The sequence below is a fragment of the Herpailurus yagouaroundi genome, unplaced genomic scaffold, assembly GCF_014898765.1.
Source record: "Herpailurus yagouaroundi ecotype Mexico unplaced genomic scaffold, PumYag 186, whole genome shotgun sequence".
NCBI classification, from domain to species: Eukaryota; Metazoa; Chordata; class Mammalia; order Carnivora; family Felidae; genus Herpailurus; species Herpailurus yagouaroundi.
In genome coordinates this window covers 26,736,346-26,760,162 of record NW_024412417.1, presented here as the reverse complement: position 1 = coordinate 26,760,162, position 23,817 = coordinate 26,736,346, and the positions used below count along the sequence as shown (strand labels likewise).

The window sequence follows — 23,817 nt, the reverse complement described above, 5'->3', positions numbered from 1 at the left end:
GAGGGAGAGAGAGCGAGAGAGAGATAGAGAGAGAGGGAGAGAGAGAGTTTCGAGCAGGCTCCACACTGTCAGAATGGAGCCCAATGCAGGGCTCGATCTCACAAACCATGAGACCACGACCTAAGCCAAAATCAAGACTTGGTTGCTCAACCAACTGAGCCACCCAGGCTCCCCACTTCATGATCTTTTCTTGATGTCAAGGGGACTCTAATACTTTGAGAACAGACATATAACCTCTTCTATTGTACTATTGAGTCTTATCATTTTAACAATTGCCAATTTGTGTGAGTTGCTTCCATTTAGTGGCAACAATGAAAGTGAACCCAGAAATTGTGATGGCCACCAATTCTAAATTAACCATGTTACTACCATGGCCATCTGTGACATTGGCTACATGTTTGTGCAGGTTCCTTCTTCATTACCAGGACTAAACTTCCTCCCTTGTCTACCTCACAACTCTCAAACCTTCAACACTCAGATTAAAAGGAATCAGTTGCCTATTTTAAAACGTGCTGATACTCCTGGGACAGTGCAATGAGTCACAACATCCTCTGGACTCCATAGCATCCCTGGAATTTTACTCATCTATCACTCACTACATGAATTGTAGACAGTATGTGTACCTGCCTACATAAAAGCTTCATGGAGATAGGACCAGCATCTTATTTATCTTGGTCTTCCTTATCATACCAGTTATGTGCTTAAAAAAAATATAGGCTGTTTGGGGCACCTGAGTGGCACAGTTGGTTAAGTATCCAACTTCGGCACAGGACAGGCACAGCACACTCACAGTTCGTGAGTTCAAGCCCTGCATTGGGTGAGCTCAAGCCCACTTCAGGCTCTGCACTCTCTCCCTCTCTCTCCCTCCATCTCTCTATCTCTGCCCCTTGTGGGATATTCTCTCTCTCTCTCTCTCTCTCTCTCTCTGTCTTTCTGCACTTCACTCACACTCTCTCTCAAAAATAAATAATAAATTGTATTTAATGTAGGCTATTTCATGAATGTTGTAGAAACATAAAATCTAGTCCAATCTTATTTTTGCTGTTTGAATTCCTTGTACTACAATTCTTCTAGTATATCTACTGAGGGCTACGTGAATGTGAGCATAGGGTCCAGTTGTTTTGTGAGTATTTAGCTCTGGGTATGAGGAAACTCAGGAATTGAGAAGAAAGTAAGTAAACACTAGGTATAAGATATTTTTATGTGTTTTTATGTAAAAAGTAATACTAGTTGTAGAAAAATATCACAAGACAAATCTGTAATGGCATCACATTACTTTGACATCTATATTCCATCTAATCTTTTTAATACCTGTTCTTAAGCCATTAAAAAATAAAAAGGAATAATAATAAAGCCTCTTGAAAAAGTAAAATATTTTAGTTTAAATGATATGTTAAAAAGAGTAAAGGAAATGAGTAGTTACTAAAGACAGATATGGTGATCAGTAGTAATTCCATTCATTCATTCATCAAATTACTGTGACTTGGCATAGTATCCTGCACTGGTTAACCCCTGATAGATTAAACAGAACTGCAGAAAACATTTTCTCTTCTATCCAATAAGTTCACCCATGAAAAATTTCCAACCACCCACTGAGCAAAAACAAATTAGGGATAATCCCTGCCTTAGGTGAATATATATACTAATCTCTTGTCAACCTGTGGGGTCTATCATCCTGGAAAATCGTACTTTTGTCAAGCATTAGGTTGGCACAAACCAGGGTCTCACATAAAATAGGGAGTTATAATGATTGAAATGGCAATTTTAAATATATTCTTAAAAGAAGCAGCTTCCAAAACAAATCAGATCCATGGCATTAAAACCCAGACATATTAGGTAACACTTCTCATTAATCACCTTCTTCTGTTGTTCAGGATACATTGCTATGGTATCATTTTGCTAAGACAAAAATGATTTCTCCACAATTTTAATACCTTGCAGGTCTTTTAGGTCTTCATATGCTTGAACTAGCCCTTACTGGCTTGAAATGTAATGTAGTTAACACTTGCATTCTTGCTATTTGTTTCAACGTGCTCAACAACATCTGCCTTATCATAAACGATCACAGTGCTTGAGGGCAAGGTTTTCCTGATCTCATATCTGTAGAGATGGAGCTTATACACACACACATACCACACACACACACACACACACACACACACACACACACACACACACTTTCTGTCTGTAATATCCTCATTAATTATACACCTGTGATCTCCAAGAGTGAAGAGCTAAATTTGGGTTCATTAACAAGACTGAACTAAACCACATATTTTTTCATTAATGTTGTTTATATATACAAGACCTCATTAGCTTTGTAAAAAAAAAAATCAACACCTAGTATGAGACAGAGCCCTATTTTGTAATGTTATTCCAAACCTGCCTCTGGGAAGAAATTAGCCCTCCTGAAAAAAATGGATAAGCATTTTCTCATGAGGTCTAATGGGTTTAAGACTTCTGAGAAAGCAATCATTCATCCACCCTCCCAGCTGACTCACTCAGTGACTATTACAAAACATTACTTTCTATGATTCAATATAGATTAGATAATCATCCCCTTTTCCTATAAGTGTCCTTACTTACCAAGACTGAATCCTTGAGTTAAACTTCTAGATGCCTTTTTGCTTTTGTCTTGCTCATAATTAACTCCTCCAAAAACTTTTTTGAACATCTCCATTAGCATCATAGTTTACAAAAGAATCTTCTAGTAAAGAAGACAGTGAAATAAGCTGATAATTACAGTGCAGTGTAATAATGCCACTTTATAAACCTATCCAGTGTGATAGATGGAGATGTGTTGAAAGTAGACTGGGACTGGGTTAACACAAGAGAAATTGAAGGTTGGAGAATTTCTGTGAATATTTCATGGACCACTTTTCATTCAACGTGTCTGTTTAATCATTAGTTATAAGATAGGTATCATTTCCTACCTATTTTTGCTAAAAGTACATTGTTTTACCTATGTGACAGCTCACGCAAATCTTTTGGGAATGGCTTGGAATTTAACCACCATGGTAATGTCATTATTTATGAAAAATATGTTACAAATTCTAACCAAAAAAAAAAAAAAAAAAAATCCCAAGTTGACATTTGAAACAGAGCCAATTGGTAATTCAAGACTTCTTGCTATCTGTGTGGGAGAATATAAAATGATGAAAATAATTCTTAGATAAATTCAACTGGATTATGCTCAGCAAGATCATTCTCAAAAAAGCAACTCTGATTAGTTGAGTTAAAGTCCCAGGTATTTGATAATAGGAAGGAGAATTTCAGTTGATGGACACGATAACATTAGTCACAGAATATAAATCTTCTGTTACAAATCAATCCATTGGCATTCTGGTGTGTAAATTAGTCTTTTGTAAGTTAGAAAAGTCTGTGTTGGGGCAGCTGGGTGGCTCAGTCAATTAAGTGCCTGACTTCAGCTCAGGTCATGATCTCATGGTTCATGAGTTCAAGCTCTGTATTGGGCTCTGTGCTGACAGCTCAGAGCCTGGAGCCTGCTTCAGATTTTGTGTCTCCCTCTCTCTCTCTCTGCTCCCCCCCCCCTCAAAAATAAACATTAAAAAAAAAGGTCAGTGTTAATGCTAAAGTTGAGTCCTTGTATATACACACAAGGTAACAGAATCAGTCCAAAGGCTTTAACTAGATATTGACTCTGTCCTTGGTGCTGTCCAGGTAATATTTCTTATTCGCTTCATTGTTTACTGTTAATGACTTGGATAAAGTTATAGCCAAAAAATTTCCAGAAGACACTGTTAACAAAATCAAAACTGAAAAAGACCTATATGAACTAAGATGAACCAAAAATTCACAAATAAGAAGTTAACTAAGAACAAATGTAGGAAACAATTGCACAAATCCAGGGAGATGTGACTTAACAGCAGCAGGTATAATAATAATTTTAAAAATCAGAGGGGCTTATTATGGGTTAAATGTAGGATACAGAAAAAAGGTCATATGAACTTAGCCTATTTTCAAATGCAATTAATATTTAGTAACTTCTTATTTTACACTATGTTTGGGTCTTCCATATTATCATTAAAGGTTTACAATGAGAAAGGAGATCAATCAGTTTTATTCTGTGAAGGTCAGACCCCATTTGAAGAACAGTGCTATGTTTGGATCAAAAGGGGACAGTTTTGTATGTTGAATGGAATTGCATGTTTGGGCTTGCAAGTTTTTAGTGAAATAAATTCTCCATAGAAAATGTCTAACAGTATTTATTATAGAAAGGTGTTTAATACAGAATTTCATGTTTACCATTTGCTGAATTCTAAAAAGTGAAATCGTTAATAGAACAGGGTGAACTTGTATGGAACATTGTTCAATTTTTACCATCTGAAGAGTGCTCCTGAAAAGTATCTCAACCTCAGGTGACTTCAGCTTGACAGTCTAATGGTTGAATCAACAATTTCTGATATTGGCTGATAGCTAATTTTTGTCTGCATCATATCTGTTAAAAAAATTCACTTAATCCCATAGAGATATCTTCTTAAAGTCAAATAAAATGAGAATCACCTAATTAAATCAATGAGCAAACTTCAATCTTTGGCAAAACCAATCTCAGCATAGCAGCAAAGGTTTTTTTCCATCAGGGAAAAGGACTTTCATTCAACCCTGAATTTAGGACAAACTCTACAGAACTGGAGTTCCATGAACTATTAATTTAACAGATAAGAACTAACTCCCAGATGTTTCATGCTATTTAAAGTGAAAGATTCATTTGCCTCTGAGCTACACTCAGAAAACTTCAGATAGTAAAAGGCTTTTCAACATAAATGAACTAAGAAAATTACATGAAAGTCAATTTGCTTTCCTACTTGGAAACTTTCAACTTCTGGGATGAAAAAATGAGTACAATTTTCCATAAATTTATGGATCCAACTATGTGAATGCAAACACCAATAATATATCTTAATGGAAACATGGGAAGTTATTGCTGGCATCCTCTACTTCCCCATTAGAAAACCAAAAGACTGTCTGTTCTCCCATATTTCACGAAGTGGACTAGTTGGTCTCTATGGCCTGTATTTGGAACAAGAATAATAAATGCAATCTGGGATGAGTTGTAAAACCACACTAGATGGGCTGGAATGGCACAATTTAAAGGAGACACTGGGTTCTTAATCCCATCTTTAGGCTTCAGGCAGAGTTTTTATTTCCTTTTATTGGGAAAGACCTGCAGGATGCAGCAGAGACAACTGGCAAAACTAAATTTCCAAAAGCCAAGTACAACTGAACACATGGTTATGGAGTCAGACAGACCTCGTTTCAGAGTGTGTCTGCCACTTACTATCAGATATTTAAACCTCCTTCCATCTCAGTTTCTCTAGCTGTGATATGGGATAAAAATATTACCTACAGCAGAATAAATAATATATAGATATCATAATATATGCATATAATATTTTTTGCTAGAAACTAAATAGTGCCATGTCTAATTTCACTCCCCACCTATCAAAGTTCCTTTAACATAGAAAATGCTGAAGAAATATCAGTGATTATCAATATCATTATTATAGTTATTGGCAAGAATTAACATTAGCCCAATGGTTACAATCAGTCTATGAACCTAGACTAAAGGTTTAAATACAACCTCCACTCTTTCCTAGTGACCTTGGATAAGTTACTAAACCTCTCTGCTATCAATTTCCTTGTCTATAAAATGGGGATGGCACTTAATTCATAAGCTTTTCATAAGGGTTAAATAAATTAACACCTAAAATGTGCTTAGATTCTCAACAATGATATTGGAACAACTGGATATCCACATGCAAAAAAAAGGAGGAGGAGGAGGAGGAGGAGGAGGAAGGGGAGGAGAGGGAAAAGGGGGACGATGAGGAAGACCAGGAAGACCTTACACTCTTCACAAAAATTAACTCAAAATGGGTCACAGACCTAAATGTAAAACTCAAAACTATAAGAAAAATTAAATGACTTGAGTTTGTTGATGACTTTTTAGATAAAGCAACAAAGGCACAATCTGTGAAAGGAATAATTGATAAGCTAGACCTCTTTAAAATTAAAATTTTTCTGGGGGACCTGTGTGGCTCAGTTGGTTAAGCCTCTGACTCTTGTTAGGCTCAGGTCATGATCTCATGGTTTGTGAAATGGAATCCTGCATGGGGCTCTCTACTGTCAGCACAGGGCCTGCTTGGGATTCTCTCTCCCTCTCCCTGTCTCTCTCTGCCCCTCCTGTCTCGTGCGTGCTCTCTCTCTATCTCAAAATAAATAAACATTTAAAAAAGTTAAAGTTTTCTGATCTGCCAGATATCAAGAAAATAAAAAGACAAACCACATAGTAGAAAATATTCTCAAAATACATATCTGTTAAAGGAATGTTATCCAAATTATACAAAGACCTTTTAAAGTCAACAATAAGCAAACTACCTTAATACATACCTTACCAAAGAAAATGCATGATGGCAAATAAGCATACAGAGAGATACTCCGTATCATATGTCATCAGGAAAATGCAAAATAAAACAATGAGATACTACTGTGCACATATTAAGATGGTCAAATCCATTGACAACACCAAATGCTGATGAGGATGTGGATCAACTTTCATTGCCGATAGGAATGCAAGGTGGTACAGGCATTTTGGAAGATAGCTGTGGCTTCTTACAAAACTAAACATATTCTGACCATAAAATCCAGCCATCATGCTCCTTGGGATTTACCCAAAGGAGTTAAAAACTTATGTCCACACAAAAATCTGTACACAGATGTTTACAGCAGCTTTATTTGCAATTGCCAAAACTTGGAAGCAGCCAAAATTTGCTTCAGTAGATGAATGGATAAATAAACTCTGGTATCTCCAGACAGTAGACTATTATACAACACTTTTTTTAATGTTTGTTTGTTTTGAGAGAGAGAAAGAGGGAGCATGAGCAGGGGAGAGAGAAGAGAAAGAAAATACCAAGCAGTTTCCTGTGCTGTCAGCACAGAGCCTGATGTGGGGCTGGGTCTCAGGAAATGTGAGATCATGACCTGAGCTGAAATCAAGAGTCAGATGCTGAACCACCCAGGTGCCCCTCAACACTTTTCGACAAAGAGCTATCAAGCCATGAAAAGACATGGAGGAACTTTAAATATATATTACCAAGTGAAAGAAGCCAATCTGAAAAGGCTACATACTGTATGATCCCAACTGTATGACATTCTAGAAAAGGCAAAACTATGGAGACAGCAACAAGATCAGAGGTTGCCAAGAGTTGAGAGAGGAGGGATGAATAGGCAGAGCACAGATGATTTTTAGGGCTGTGAAAATACCCTGTATGATACTATAATGGTGGATACATGAGAGAAGACATGTTGCTCTAGCTCATTGTAACACTGAGCATGTTTAGAGAACTTTGTTATGATCTGTGTTAGATCTCATTGTCAATTGTACATGTGACACTTGTCCTTCCACACTCACCCTTTTACAGTAATTCCTTTTTTTTTTATTTAATTGTTTTTCTATAAAAATTGTTACCAAGTGTAAACCATCCAATTTGTAACCACAGATAGAAATACAAACTACAGAGTAACTGAATCATCCTCTCATGATGTTTTGTAGCCATGAGAACTGAAGGGTCAAATGGAGCACTTCATCTTCTTGATAAAATTGCTCAGGTCAGGGGTGCCTGGGTGGCTCTGACGGTTAAGTGTCCTACTTCAGCTCAGGTCATGATCTCGTGGTTCATGGGTTCAGGCTCTACGCTGACAGCTCAGAGCCTGGAGCCTGTTGCAGATTCTGTGTCTCCCTCTCTCTCTCCCCCTCCCCTGCGCTCACTCGCTCATTCTCTCTCTCTCTCTCTCTCTCTCTCTCTCTCTCTCTCTCTCTCTCTCTCTCAAAAATAAATAAGCATTAAAAAAAAATTTTTTAATTACTCGGGTCTGATGACTTCAGGGGTTCCCCAAACTGGCTTTGTCTCCCTTGTATTTCACAGAGTAGTAGAAAATATTAAAGATTATACATCATTTGCTTTCTAAACATGTTTTGACCTTGTATTTTCCTGGTTCTTCTCCTTCCTTTTTGGTTTCTTTCTCTCTTACCCATTTTGCTGCCTTTTAGTCATTGTTCTGTGCTTCAACACCTGGTGTCTTGAAGGCTCTGGCTTCAGCAAGCAATTCTTCTTTTGGTTAATTCCTTTAATAATAGTCTAATCTACTCCCTTAGAAGATGATATCCAAAAATATGCCTTTGTCTGTATCTTCCCATGAAGATTCTGGTGTCAAACAAGATATGTCCTTTTGGTTGTCTGGTTGTTAGACTCATATCTGGCATCAAAGACCTGTTTTAGCCTTAAAATACCCCAAACAAAGTCCTATTATGATAACACAAACTCCTATTACCAATAAACATTGGCCACCTTCCCAACTAACTATTCCATCAAAGGGAGTTTGCTTATGCTGGTCGCCATATCTGGGCACTTATTTGCTTTTTCTTCCACGCACTTGTGCATCTAACAAGAGGCAGCTCCAGTCCAGTCCTTCTCCCTGAAAGTCTATTTCATATTCTTTTCACCCTTCTTCCAGCAAGGGTCCTGAGTACTGTTGAGTTCATGGCTTATTCTCTCATTGTTTTATATACAATAGTTCTTTCCTGTGCAACTAGATAATAAACTATTCTAAGGACTCAAGCCTAAATCCTCAGTTTTATTTCCAAAGCACAATAGCCCATTGCTAAACCTCTAATAGCAATGCAGTAAATAACTGGTGATTGACTTAGTATTATGATATGACTCTGACAGTAAGAGATACAGTCCCTTCCTTCATGTAGCTTACAATCTAGTCTGAAAACTAGATATTAAAATAGCAATTATTACCAATAATTATGTAACTAGAGTTGCAATTAATACTAAAATTGTCTCTAAGATCCAGTTTTAAATCACTACGTCTCTCTTCACTGAGTCTTTCTGCTCCCATATTCATGAAGGGAGCTGTCTCTTCCAAATTTCAAGCTCAGATTTATATTTAAAATTGTTTCACTCCTCTGACTCTTACTCTGTGGTTCTCAAACCTGGGTGATTTTGCCCCCAGGAGACATTTTGGCAATGCCTAGAGACATATTTGGTTGTAATTTAGGGAGGGAGAGGGAGATGTTACTGGCATCTGGTAGGTGGAGGCCAGAGATACTTCTAAAAATCCTAGGCACTGGACAGCTGCCATGACAAATAATTGTACAGCCCAAAATAACAATAATGCCAAGGCTGAGAACCTCTGCTCAAATGCTTTCTCTCTCAGATGTCTTCTGAGTAGTTTTCTTATCAGCCCACCTTCCATGTGTTTTTCTTAATCTCTAGAGTTATACATGATTATAATGACCACACAATGGTTTTTACAATAAGATCTCTTTTGCCTCAGACAGAAACTAATATTCATAGAATATGTATATTATTTGTGAGGGTGGAGTATTTGTCATAGAAAGATAAATGTAAGTTGCTGTCTCCTACAGAAATGAGTTTATTTTCTCACTCTTATCCTTCCATTGGAAATAGGTAGTATGTCAAAGACAGCCTGCTTATTATTCTCCATCCTTAAGACATGTTTCCATGATGCATCTGACAACTTATACTCAGATTTTCTTCAGATATAATGACTGTACTATAATAAACCTGAAGCCTATCGTAAAAATCCCCTAAATGGTTGATTTAATCATGTAACCCATCAATTCTTCACACAAAAATGTTACATCAAAGATGCATGTATTTTTAAATTTTCATTGATAATATCTAAAACAAATAAATAAAAAAAACTACACATAACATCTTTAATAGCACAGAATGTTATCTAAAAGTACAATGGCTTCCAATAGATTGGTATCAGTTCTTTCATTTCAAGAAGCATATGTTAGTTTGAATTCTATTTGAATCTTGAATATCCTAGTTCAAAATACAAATAATACAGCAAACCAAGAGATTAATTACTTTAGAAATCTCTGAAGAAATTTCTACTTTGGAGTAAGTGTGAATCTCTGACAGGGACCTCATGTCTTCACTTCATCCAGCCACTCTGGTCTCCATACTGTTCCTTGAAACTTGCAGGGAAGCTTCTGTCTCAGAGATTTTCACCTTGTTCGCTCTCCCCAAAACTCACACGTCTCATCCTCTTACTCCCTTCACGTCTTCACATGTCACTTTCTTGGGGGGCCTTCCCTCACCCCCTCGATACTCTCCACATTTCCTGCACTACTTTTCTCCACTGCGCTCATCGCTGTCTAACATGCCATGTATTTTGCTCGTTTGTTATAGTAAGTATTCAATAAATGTGTGCTGCGTTCGTTTAGTAAATAAAAAGGAAGGAAAGATGAGGATGCCAGCAACATCCGTCCTGCTGGAGTGGATTTAGTAGGCATGGTCTGGCTCTGGAGCGCTATTTCTAGTGGCAGTTTGAACTCCAATCCAAAGCCAAGGTGGTGTGATCATGGAACCAAGTGTCCCAACAATGCCTTCCTGATTTTTCAGCTTCCTGACAGTGGTAGAAGTTACTCTTCCTCAGTTGATATTCTGAGAGTCACTCTTGGAGACGCAGCTAGAGCCAGCCCTTCTCCACAATCTACCTCATTCACCTTAGATTATTCAGATGCTTCCTATTAGACACAACAGTATATCCCCATTTTACAACTAGGAAGCTGAACATCAGGAACACTAAAGAACAATAAGTCAAGCTTAAGTTTATATGATCCCACAAACGAAATGAACACTTCTAGATTCCTCTCTCAGTGACTCAGAATAGTTAAGATTTACTTGGTACCAGATATTCCTCCTCCTAATCCCTCAGAAACATCGATTTCTGGAACTGAGGAATACATATATTCTTTCCAGCCGCCCTTTGCCTGGAATAGTTTGCACCTGCTACTGATGCCTGTTAAGACTGCTCCCAAGAGGCAAGAAAATCTTGTATCTCAGTATTTGAGTGTTTTTACACAATGATCCTGTATGGTATTTTTGTGGAATTTTCAGTGTATGTTGTACTGGGAAACTCCAATTAAGTCACAAAAATCATTTGGTATGGTTATGAAACATCCGTTGTGGGTTTACAGTGCATATTACAGATTCAAATCTTCTTGCAACTAAAAGTGGCTTGTTTTCCTTCTGTGATTACTCAGTTGATGACTTCTGTGATTTGGGACAATGAAAGACTGAGAATCTAGCTGTTGCTTCCTGTCTTTTTTGCACATTCTGTTGAACCAGCTAAACTGTTTTTGTGTCTACTTATCTTTCGTGGATCTGTGGAGTTTGCTTTTGAAACTGAAAACGTTTTTGGAGAAAAAAAACCATCTCAGAAAAATATCATGGGGGGAAAGCCTCTCCATTATTTATATAATGTTTATACAAACAAGCCAAGGACAGGCTACTCCTCCGAAGAGACAAGCTTGGTAAGAGAGGATTCCATAATATAGGAAGCAAATGAAGGAGAAGATATCAGAGGATGAATTTTTTCATAGATACTTGAAACTTAGTAATACAAGGTTGTCAAATAACATGTTAACTATGTTATGGGGGTGTTTGGTGGGGAAGGGGGTGGTGGGAGAAAGGAGAAGGAGAGAGAGAATCTTAAGCAGTCTCCATACCCAGCACGGAGACTGACACAGGGCTCAATCTTACCACTGTGAGAGCATGACCTGAGCCAAAATCAAAAGTTAGACATTTAACCAACTGAATCACCCAGGTGCCCACCTATATTGAATTTTTAATAAATTGTTTTTTTCTGTTCACTTAAAGAGTTATTCCATGAGTGTTAAGAATTGGTCCAAGAAATTACAGAAGGAATGAACAGTCTTTCTAAAGTTGTAAGATAATAAGAAATTGTCATTATTAGTAAAAGTTATTAAAAGAAAAGAAATATTCTTTCTGCCATCAAAATCAACCATAAATCACCCCCTGCTTAAATAGAAATCAGACTCTCATAACAAAGAGAATGTGCCTGAAAGATGGCACTTTCATATTATTTAGCATAATAGTTTATTAGGTTTAAAAGAGAAGAGATAGAGAGGGGAGAGAGAAAGAATAAATTTTTTGCTACCATCAGGGGCACCTGGATGGCTCAATTGGATAAGCATCCGACTTTGACTCAGGTCACAATCTCGTGTTTGTGGGTTCAAGCCCCATGTCGGGCTCTGTGCTGACAGCTCGGAGCCTGGAGCCTGCTTTGGATTCTGTGTCCCCTTCTCTCTCTGCCCCTCCCCCTGCTCATGCTCTGTGTCTCACTCTCTCTCAAAAATAAACGTTAAGAAGAAAAATTTTTTAATCTTTCCTAGCATCAGTATAAATTATATTTTTAAAAATGATTTTATATTAATGAATTCTATCACAAAAAAAATTAGAAAAAGTTATCCTAAAAACATTTTATAGCAAAAATAAATAATAGGATAATTCTTAAAATGTACCAGGAAGGCTCAAAGCAGAGGAATTACCTTAAGTGTATAGGGATTGGAGAAAGACCCTGCTACGCAAGGTCAGGCATGTGTAGAGTGGAAAAGGAATCCCTAGGAAGGACAAGTTTCATATTTGGATATGTAGGAAAGGCCCAGAATATAAAGCATTAAATTTCACAGGCTGACACATTGCCACGCACATGATAGCTCATTAAAATATTTGTCAAACGCAGTTTGATACCAATGATGTCTGCTGAGCATAGGTGCATATGACAACTCCTTTCTTCCTTCTCGTCTTAAATGGTGAAGTGATACCTAGAGCAACAGATACCATGTTCCAACCATGAAGCCACAATATTTTAAGGATGAAAGAGCATAACTGTGAGGCTATCAAGGAACTTCTTCCACCAGATGTTTTGTCAAGTGAGATAATTAAATGTCTTATTCTTTATTCCTGAAACCACTGTTTTTTATTCCTTGTGGGGGGAGGGGGTCATTTATTACTTTCAGGAAAAAAAAATGCATTCTTAATTGATACACACCTAAAAGGAAAATTTTATCTTTTATCCTCAAAAATAGGCCTGGTCTGATTTCAAGACCCCTTTACCACAACACTCCCAGACAAAGAAACAAACAAAAAAGTCATCTGCTTGTTGATATCTGCAATTCTTCATTTAATGGAATACTTTATCTAGAACATGTGATATTGACTCATAATTGATTGTATAGCACCTGCTTTGGGCATTATCTTTGGGTCTGCTCCAAAAGAGAACTTCCCGTTTTGGGAACTTTTGGCTCACAAATTCAGATAATCCTCAACATATCTATTTTTTAATTATTACAGGTTTCCTGGTTCAGCTATTGCTAAGCTTTCGTACTCAAATTAATCGCACTGCTACCATGCATTGCACACATAACACCTCTGAGGATTTTTCCTCATCAACCATATTTTTTCTGCATTCTTCCCTCAAATAGTCACAAAACACCCTTTGTGCCAGTTATCAATTTATTGTCTGCCAGCTCCAAATCCACCTTTCTTTGTCTTGCTTTGTGATACAGAGGCTGGACTAAGTGAACTTTTCCCGGTTGGCAGCTGGTGCAATGTTAGGCTTTGTCAGCAGGGGGCGTGGAAGAGACATTACTGGAGGAAGGGGCTGCACTTCGCGGTTCCTCTGTGCAGTTTTTGCTCCCCCACCCCCTAAAAGCAAGAAACCTAGGGGATGCCCAGGGGAGTTCACACTCCAGCAAGTTTTGCCAGAACCACTGCAAAGTGTCTAGCACCGCAGAGGGTGGCTTCCCAGTGAGTTTCCCCCAACATTCCAGAACACTGATTACTACCTAGTTTCATTGGGGCCCCAGCAGGTGGTGGCAGGTGGTTTTCGGCTGGCCCTGACTGGTGGCGCTGCAGCAGATTTCTCTGCCATTAAGTAGGGCACAGCCACACCCTCTCCATCAAGGTCTGGATGTCAGTGTTTGCTTCAAGTTTTTTCCTTTCATAGGTACTGATCCTGAGCTGTAGAAGATATTCCCTCTACCTACTATTCTTGTAATCTGAGTTCTCTTTATTGCTTAGTTGTTAATCCTCTGTTATTAGTTAACTATTTAATCCCTTAGTAGTTAATTCCATGGGATAAGTTTATTAGTTCATTATTAAATAGTAACACTTTATATTAAAATGTGCCACTCAAACTACTGAGCGATTTCTATCTCCTGGATAGATCCTGACTGACACATCATCTCTAGGTCACTCATAGGAATTCTGCATGGTGTATCTTTATTTCACACAAAGGTCAGGAGTCTACTAACTTCCAAATATCAGTTGTAATGTCAGGCCAGATTTCCAAACCTGGAAATCCAGTACATTAAATTTAATCAATATATATTATTTTGCAAAGGTCCAGGAAAAGGAAAGACTCAAAAACATTGAATTTCAGTTGTGGTGATCTTCCTTAAACTCATCAAGATTCATTTTAATTGTGGTCCAAGACAACATTTCAAATATCAGTCTGAGAATTAAATTGCACATCTAGGGGCACCTGGGTGGCTCAATTGGTTAAGCGTCTGGCTCTTTGTTTCCAGCTCAAGTCATGATTGCAAGATTCATAGGATAAGCCCTGTGCCCGGTTCCACACTGCCAGTGTGGAGCCTGCTTGGAGTTCTCTCCCTCTCCCTTTATCTCTGCCCCTCCCACTCCCAAAATACATTTTTCAAAAATTGCACATCTACATATTTCAAGTTTGGGGGCGTGTTTGGGTATCAGAAATGGACTACTGTTGCCTACAACTCAAGAATTTGAAATATTTTCTATTCCTGCTAATAATGAGACTATAGGCAAACTACATTTTTTAATCTACACTTGCAATCCATCCTACTGAATATCAGAACATTTGAGATCCTTAGGCTCTTCACTAACCTTTGTCAAAAATGACCAATTATAGAGAAAATATTTACAAATCACATATCTAATAAGAATCTATTATTCAGAATATGTTAAGAATTCATACAACTCAACAAAGAGACAAAATAACCAATTAAAAATGGACAAAGTGTTAGAATAGACATCCTTCAGAGAAGATATATAAATGGCCAACAAGGACATGAAAAAATGCCTAATGTCATTAGTCAGAAAAATGTCAATTAAAATCATAATGAGATACCATTTCATATCGACTCAGAATTTTTTAAATGCAACATAAAATAACTAGTGTTGGTAAGGATATTGAGAAACTGGAACTCTGATACATTGCTGGTAGGAATCTAAAATAGTACAGACACTGGAAAAGAGTTATGCTGTTCAGTAATTACCATGTGACTTAGCAATTCCACTCCTAGGCATATACCCAAAAGAATTGAAAACAAGCATTCAAACAAATATACACAAATGTTCATAGCAACACTATTCACAATAGACAAAAGATAGAACCAATACAAATGTTCATCAACTTATGAATGGATAAACAAAATCTGGTATATCTGGAACATTGTTCAGCCATAAAAACGAGTGAAGTACAGACAACAATGTGAATGAGCCTAGAAAACATTATGCTAAGTTAAAGAATCAGGCAAAAAAAGTCACATATTGTGTAATTCCATGTATATGAAATATCCAGAATAGGAAAATCCATAGATTAGTGGTTTCCAGGGGCTGGAGAGAAGAGGAAATAGGAAATAACTGCTGAATGGGTATGGGGTTCCCTTTTGGGGTGATGAGAATATTCTAGATAGTAGTGATGGCTATACAACATTGTGAATGCACTACACTAACTGCCACTGAATTGTACACTACAAAATGGTTAAATGGTGAATTTCATATGTATTTTACCACAGTAAAAAGATAAATTATGAAAGGAGAGGAATTGGAGGTGGAAAACATAAACAATTCTTTCAAGAAGTTTTGTTCTAAAGGGAAAATAAGAGATGGTACAGTAGTTGAAAGGGGATGTGGAGGGACGAGTAAGTTTTTTTTTTTTTTGAGTAAGTTTTTTAAACATTGGAAATCTTGCTGCTATGTAACAGTTATCAAATAGATGCTTATTGAATGGATGATTAGATGTAGGCAGAGTTTACCTGGGAATGAAAAGATGAAGACTGCCATTGATCTTCCAGATCCTTGACAGATGACATCATGATCCACCTTTGCCTCTGATACTCATAGCCTCACTTTGCTAAAGAAATGAATCATGGCAGGAGAGAAGCAACATAAGGCATGGAAAACCATAGAGCCTAACTAATGCATTGCTTAAAATAGCAAGTAGATTTCACCCCAGTTGATCTTCCTATAATGAGACAGTGGATAAAGGCTCTCTGCTTAACAACAAGGTATGTAATTGAGAAATCTTTTCAGTTTCCAATTGATGGTGAAAAAATTTGTTGAACTGAGTGTTTATACATAAGTGTACTTTAATAAATTCCAAGTGGTCAACAGCAAATGCCAGTTGAAAACCATTCTGTGAATCTTCGGAAATTTGCTTAAGGTTAAAATTATTCACTTCTCAATCTCATTTTTTTTTATTTTTTAAAAATGTTCAATATTCTAAACATATGCAAAGATAAAGAATTTAAAGTGATCCTTTATATGCACTTCACCCAAATTTGGCAACTGTCAGCTCAGAGCCAATGCAGTTTTATTTATAGCCTTACCCACTCCTCTTCCTCCTTCTTGGGGATTATTTTGTAATACATGCCAAACATCCTATCATTTAACATATAAATATTTTAGTATGAATCTCTAAAGGATAAGAATGCTCTTTAAAAATATAACTACAAGTGGAACAAGATGGCAACAGAGTAGGAGGACACTAGGCTCATCTCGTGTCATGAACACAACTAGATGACTATCAAATTATCCTAAATACCCCGGAAATTGACCTTAATACAGAACAAATTCCACAGCTAAAGGGAGAGAAGAGGCCACATCGAAGATGGCAGGAAGGCAGGATGTGGTTTAGGGAGAAATGGATCATAGGTGCTGCAAAGGGAAGGGAGCCATGGTCACAGAAAAGGGTGAGAGAGAGAGAGAGAGGAGCACACAGGAGAACACACAAGGAGGATGCTTCCCCAAAGCCATTGGCTTGGAAAACAAGAGGGGCTGAATTTTGTGAGTTCATGAAACCATCAGGGCTTAAAGCCTGTAGTGTTAAAAGTCAGTGAGCTTGGCTGGGATAGACCCCTGAGGGCACTGTCCTGCTCCAGGAGAGAAGGCAGGCAAACAACAGGGGGATGGGCTGGGACAGACAGTGTGAAAACAGCAATCTGAGGAATGACTGGGGCACACAGTACAGATATTATTCACTAGTCTAGGAGCTTCCCTGTGAGGCAGTTTTCACAGTGATTCCTCTCCAGGAACAAAAGACCATCTGGTGCCATTTCACTCTCCTACCCCTCAGCATAAACACAGAGCCACCCGCAGGAAGCAGCGCAGCTCCAACACAGGCTACCTAATTTGCTTACACCACGTCCCACCCCACTGCGGTCTGGAGGGATGGCTCTTCTCAGTCAACCTCGCCTCAGTACCAGCATGGCAGACCCTTTCCCAAGAACACTAGTGATATGGAAACCTAACACAGGCTAAGGGCAAAGCACAAGCTAGCACATGACCACCACCACCACCCCCACCCCAGGTGGGATATGTGTGATATTCCTCAGGCACTCCTGGCTGCCCAAGAACAAAGGAAAGGAAAGAAAACAAATGGTTAACTGATAGAGATCACAGTCATACAATACATGGGTCTCCATCAGTTTACAAATATCTTAGTAAATTACAACAAAAAGGCAATCTTATCAATAGCCTAATCTCCAGAAACCTGTAGACTCAGTTTCCTGGAGCCCCAACATCACCCCTCCATAGTGATATGGGGAACAAAGGCAAGAAGGAAAATAGCAGGTAAAATTAAATTTCCTTATAACCTGCAGCCCATTGACAAATACTTGGGACTGGCAGAGTAGAACATTTCTCCAGGAACTCCCTACTCTCTTAATGTTAATGCTCTGCTAGAGGGAAAAACAACCTTACTTTGACAATAGCTAGACCTCTAATATCCTGTGAATCTTCTTTAGCATATGAAAATCTCTTTGAAAACTTTCCCTTGACTTTACCTTCTCCAACTCCATAGTATATAACCTGTCACTCTTCACAACCCCAGTGCAGCTCTTTCTGCCTATGGGTCCTTTCCCATGCTTTAACAAAATCACCTTTTTGCACCAAAGATGTCTTCAAGAATTCTTTCTTGGCTGTCCCCACCATCACCCCAAACCTCATTGCCAGCACAAACCCCTATCCACACCATGTCTCCTGACCAGAGAGTTCTACAGGGCCTCAGTTCTGGTGGAGTTGGTGTTGGATCTCATTTTACAAGCAGACCAGAGCACACCTAGTTAAAGTTGCCACATTTAGGCCAAGGACCAAACAATGCCCACTGCAGGCAAGAAGAGCCTATGCAAATGAATGGCCTAAAGGATATAGAGCAGCCAAAACGAAACAGCAGAGCACACTCAGTACACACTGGAGACACTCCATGAAGCACAGACCGTGGGTGCTACATAACCTCTTCTTCATAAAGCCATTACTTTTAGGAGCAGGAGGCAAAAAAGGCTTTTCTAGAAAACACACAGAAGAAGGCAGAGACTTAGCAAAATGCCAAGATGGGGGAATGTATCCCACATGAGAGAACAAGATAAGGTCACAGTCAGATATATAAGTGAAACAGATATAAGTAACATGCGTGATGAAGACTTTAAAGCAAAAATCATACGGATATTCATTGGGCTTGAGAAAAGAATGAAAGACAAGCATCCAACTCTTGATTTTGGCTCAGCTCGTGATCTCACAGTTTCATGAGTTCGAGCCCCACATCAGGCTCTGTGTGCTAAACTAGCTGAGCCTGCTTGGGATTACCTGTCTCCCTCTCTCTCTGCCCCTCCCCCACTCATGCTTTCTCTGTCTCTCTCAAAGAAATTTTAAAAAAGAATCAAAGATAAAGAATGCAATAAACAAGATTGGAAACAGCTTGATGCAATGAACAGCAGGCTGGAAAAAATAGAGGAATGAATTAATGACCTAGAAGACAAAGTAATGGAAAATAATGAAGCTGAACAAAAGAGAGAAAGAAAAATTACGCAACATAAGAATAGACTTGACGAACTCAGTGACTCCATTAAAATATAATAACATTTGTATTATAGGAGACCCAGAAGAAGAAGAGAAAATGGGGCAGAAAATTTATCTCAAGAAATAATAGCAGAAAACATCTCAAATCTGGGGGAAGAAATAGCTATCCAGATCCTTGAGGCACAGAGAACTCCCATTAAGATCAACAAAAGCAGGCCAACACGAATTAAATTTACGAAATACAGTGATAAAGGAAAACCTTAAAAGCAGGAAGACAAAAGAAGGGCTTAACTTATAAGGGAAAACCCATAAGACTAGCTGGAGATTTCTCGACAGAAACTTGGCAAGCCAGAAGGTAATGGCATGATATATTCAATGTGCTGAATGGGGAAAATCTGCAGGCAACAATACTCTATCCAGCAAGGCCATAATTCAGAATAGAAGAAGAGATAAAGAGTTTACCAGACAAACAAAACTTAAAGGATTTCGTGAGCCAGCCATGTAAGAAATATGAAAGGGGACTCTTTGAGTGCAAAGGAGAGACCAAAAGTAATGAATCTCCAGAAACAACAACAAATCAAGTAATAAAATGGCACACAAAAAAGTATCTATCAATAATTACGTTGAATGTAAATGGACTAAACACTCCAATCAAAAGACATAGGGTGTCAGAATGGGTTAAAAAAAATAAAATTAAATAAATAAATAAAATAAAATAAAATAAAATAAAATAAAATAAACCCATCCATATGCTGCCTATAAGAGACTCACTTTAGACCTAAAGACACCTGCAGATTGAAAGTGAGGGGGTAGAGAAACATTTATCATGCAAATGGATGTAAAAAGAAAGTAGAAGTAGCAGTACTTATATTGGACAAACCAGGTTTTTTGTTCTTGTTTTTATCCTTCTTTGGTATCAGGGTAGTACTGGCCTCATGGAATTATTTTGAATCTGTTCTCTCTGTTCCATTATATGTAAGATTTTGATAAAGATTACCATTAATTAAATGTTTATTTGAATTCACCAGTGAACCCATGTAGTCTTGGGCTGTTCTTTGCTGGGAGATTTTTGATTCCTAATACAACATTCGTTCTTGTTATTGATCTAAGATAATTTCCCACCTCTTGGATTCAAGATTCATGATTCAATCTTGATAAATTGTGTATTTTTAGGAATTATCTGGGTTTTTTCCTAAGTTATCTGATTTGTTATTATATAATTATTTACAGTAATGTTATCATACTATGTTATTTCTGTGGTTGTCTGTTGTATTGTTTTCTCTTCCATTTCTCATTTTGGTTTTTGAATCTTTTCTCTTTTTTTCTTAGTTAATGTAGGTAAAGCATTACCAATTTTCTTTTTTTTTAAACTGGTGATTACTTTCAATATTATGTTATTGTTTATTGTGGTCCCTATTTATTGCTGATTTTTCTTTGTTATTCTTTTTCCCTGATAAATTTCAGCTAAGTTCCTTCTTTTTCTAGGTCCTTATGATGTAATGTTGTTTATATTAAATTTTTATCTTAATATAAGCATTTATACCATAAATTTATAACATTTGCTTCTGCTGCATCCCATAGATTTGAGAATAATGTGTTTTCTTTTTCTCTTATTTTGAGGCATTTTTTGATTTGCCATTTTATTTCTTATCTGGCTCATTGCTGGTGCAATAGTGTACTGTTTAATATTTACAAATTAAATATTTAATATTTATTTACATTGTTGATTGTTCAGTATGTTTTTGTTGATCTTTAGTTTTGTACAATTGTGGTTGGAAAATACAATTGGTATGATTTCAGTCTTCTTAAATTTGTAATATCTGTTACTTCTCTTTGTATGTGATTTAACCAGAGGATTCTTCTTTGTGTACATGAAGAAAATGCATATTCTTTCTATTTTTCTTGGATAGAATGTTTTATACATATCTTTTAGAACCATCTATTCTGAAGTATGCCTCAAGTAAAAAAATGTTCTTGTTGAAAAAAATTACTTTAACTGAGGGTACTCACTCAAAATAAAACATATCCGAGGGGAGGTGGGTAGGGGGATAAGTGAAATAGGTGAAGGAGATTAAGAGTACACTCATCATGATGAGCACTGAATAATGATGTATAGAATTATTGAATCACTATATTGTATGCCTGAAACTTATATAACACTGTATGTTAACTATACTGAAATTAAAATTAAAAACTTAATAAAAAAGTTTTTTATTTTTAAAAAAGTAAATGGACAGAAAATATATATACCATACAAATAGTAACCATAAGAAGAGTGGAGTGGAATTAATTGCAGATAAAACAGAATTCAAGACAAAGATCATTATCAATGATAAAGACATTTTATAATCATAAAGGAATTTGTTGTTAGGAAGTTAAGTCTTATAACAGAGTTTTAAAATATATTAATTAAAAATTGATAGAAATAACGGGAGAGATATTCAATTCCATAATTATAGCTTGAGATTTTAACATGCCTTATTGATAGAACAACTAGACAAAAAAAAATCAGTAAAGACATAAAGCATCAGAACATTTAAAAAATGATAAAATAAAAATATAACCACAATACCATTCCATATCTAAAATAAATGATTCTTGACTATCATCCTTTTGAACCTGACCTTCCATGAGCTAGTGGACAAAGAGTTTGTCCAGTTTTAAATGTATTTTTTTAATTTTTTTTTTTTTTTTTTTTTTTAAGACAGAGCATGAGCTGGGGAGGTACAGAGACGGAGGGAGACAGAGTATCTGAAGCTGATTCTACCGACAGCAGAGAGCTCGATGTGGGGCCCAAACTCTTGAACTGTGAAATCATGACCTGAGCTGAAGTTGGACTCTCAGTCGACTGAGCCACCCAGATGCCCTGAGATTGCCCAGTTTTATTCTGCAACTTAAAATCCTATCAGTGGTTGAAGTAAAACTTAACATAAATTAAATCCAACTGATTCCAGACAAGAAGTACAGTGCATAAGAAAAGAGTTTTATATCGGATGCACCTTTGCCAATAAACGGTGATCAATTCTGGACCATCAAAAGAAGCAGTTATTGTTACCTATACTCATATAATGCTAAGGAGGAAAAGGTGCTAGTGAGAAAACATCTCCAAGGAATAATCCATGACTGCTACACCTTCATAATTCTACAGTATGTGCAGAGATTTCCCATATGGACTTGACATGCCAAAGAAAAATGCTGCTTGGTTTGGGAGATAGTATCTTGGAGAGAAATGTAATAGAGAGCTTTCTGGGGCTCAACAAATTCATCATGTACTAACAATTTCAGATAACATGAAATGCTGCCTTCCGAGGAAAACCATGAAGTATTGCCAGTGAACTTAAAGTCTAAAATAGGGAATTGCCAAGTCTTGGGATGAAACATGTAAATTTATTTCTTCACCATGAAGGTGGTTACTGGGAAAGCTAAAGGGAGATGCTGGAGAAACTGACCATGACTTTTGATTGATGGGTCCTGATTTTCTCCCTCATGATTTAAAATGGGTTGTTTTGTTTTGTTTTTGTTTTTAAAATTTTTAATGTTTATCTTTCAGAGACAGAGCATGAGCAGGGGAGGGGAAGAGAGAGAGGGAGACACAGAATCCAAAGCAGGCTCCAGGCTTTGAGCTGTCAGCACAGAGCCTGACATGGAGCTCAGACTTACGAACTGTGAGATCATGACCTGAGCCGAAGTCAGACACTAATCCAACTGAGCCACTCAGGCACCCCTAAAATGTTTTTTTTAAAGAAAAATGGAATATATGACAAAGACTTGGAAGAACATATTTGGTGGAAGATTTATTATTTGCATGGCCAAAAAAATAATGAGGGGACAGGGTGCTTGAAAGTGAAGTTTATAGGTGACAAAATTCTTTCAATGAAATTATAAAACAGTACTCTATGAAAGACAACTAAATGATGTAACATATAAGACTGAGCTACTTGAAGTTAAAGACCAGACATTCATTTTTATATCCCTTGTATCTTATAAAGCACTTGAACCAGGTAAGTGTTTGTATCAGTGAGGATTAGATACCGCTGCAAATAACAGAAAAAACAAAAATATCAAGACATGACTTTATTTCTAAGTTATAAGAAAGAAGCCTGAAGATGGACACTTGAGAGGTCACATGAGAGCTCTGTAAAGTTATCATGGGTCCAAACTTGTCCATCTCACTGCTCTACTATCCTTAGCATAACCCTTGTGCTCATGGTCCAAGATTACTGCTGGAGCACCAGCTATCACATCTACATTCCAAGCAGCAAAATGGAGGAAAAAGAAGTCTGGACTGCTTTTTTTTTTTTTTTAATGTTTATTTATTTTTGACAGAGAGAGAAACAGAGCATGAGTGGGGGAGAGGCATAGAGAGAGGGAAACACAGAATCCAAAGCAGGCTTGCAGGCTCTGAGATATCAGCACAGAGCCCTATGTGGGGCTCGAACTCACAGACCATGAGATCATGACCTGAGCAGAAGTCAGACACTTAACCAACTGAGCCACTCAAGTACCCCGGGCTGCTCCTTTTAAAGAAATCTTTTAGGAACACTCACATATCACTGAGTAGAACATATTCACTTGGCCACACCTACATGCAAGGGAGTTTGGGAAGTGTAATGTTTTACCTGGGGCCATGTGCCAAACTAAAGGAAAAGGGAAAGATATTGGGAAGTAGTTCTCAGTTTAGCATGGAACTCAATATAGATCTTTATTCTATATCAATAGGAAAGAGAAAATTATCAGATCCAACTACAATAATATTAAAATAGTAACTATGATTTACTGAGCTAGATGCTTTAGTTCATCTTGGGCAATGAACACCACAGCCATGAGGCTATAGATA

General features: G+C 37.3%; 1 protein-coding gene across 1 annotated transcript in view; it reads left to right on the top strand.

Annotated features, from left to right (window-relative positions):
- The window catches only part of LOC121043262 (translation initiation factor IF-2-like), a 60,740-nt gene extending 43,673 nt beyond the window's left edge, over nucleotides 1-17,067 (top strand). Inside the window, exon 5 of the mRNA XM_040494874.1 lies at nucleotides 15,980-17,067. Coding sequence (XP_040350808.1) covers nucleotides 15,980-16,019 — 40 coding nt within the window. The 3' untranslated portion in view covers nucleotides 16,020-17,067. The remainder of the gene's footprint in view (nucleotides 1-15,979) is intronic.
- Nucleotides 17,068-23,817: the final 6,750 nt, after the last annotated feature.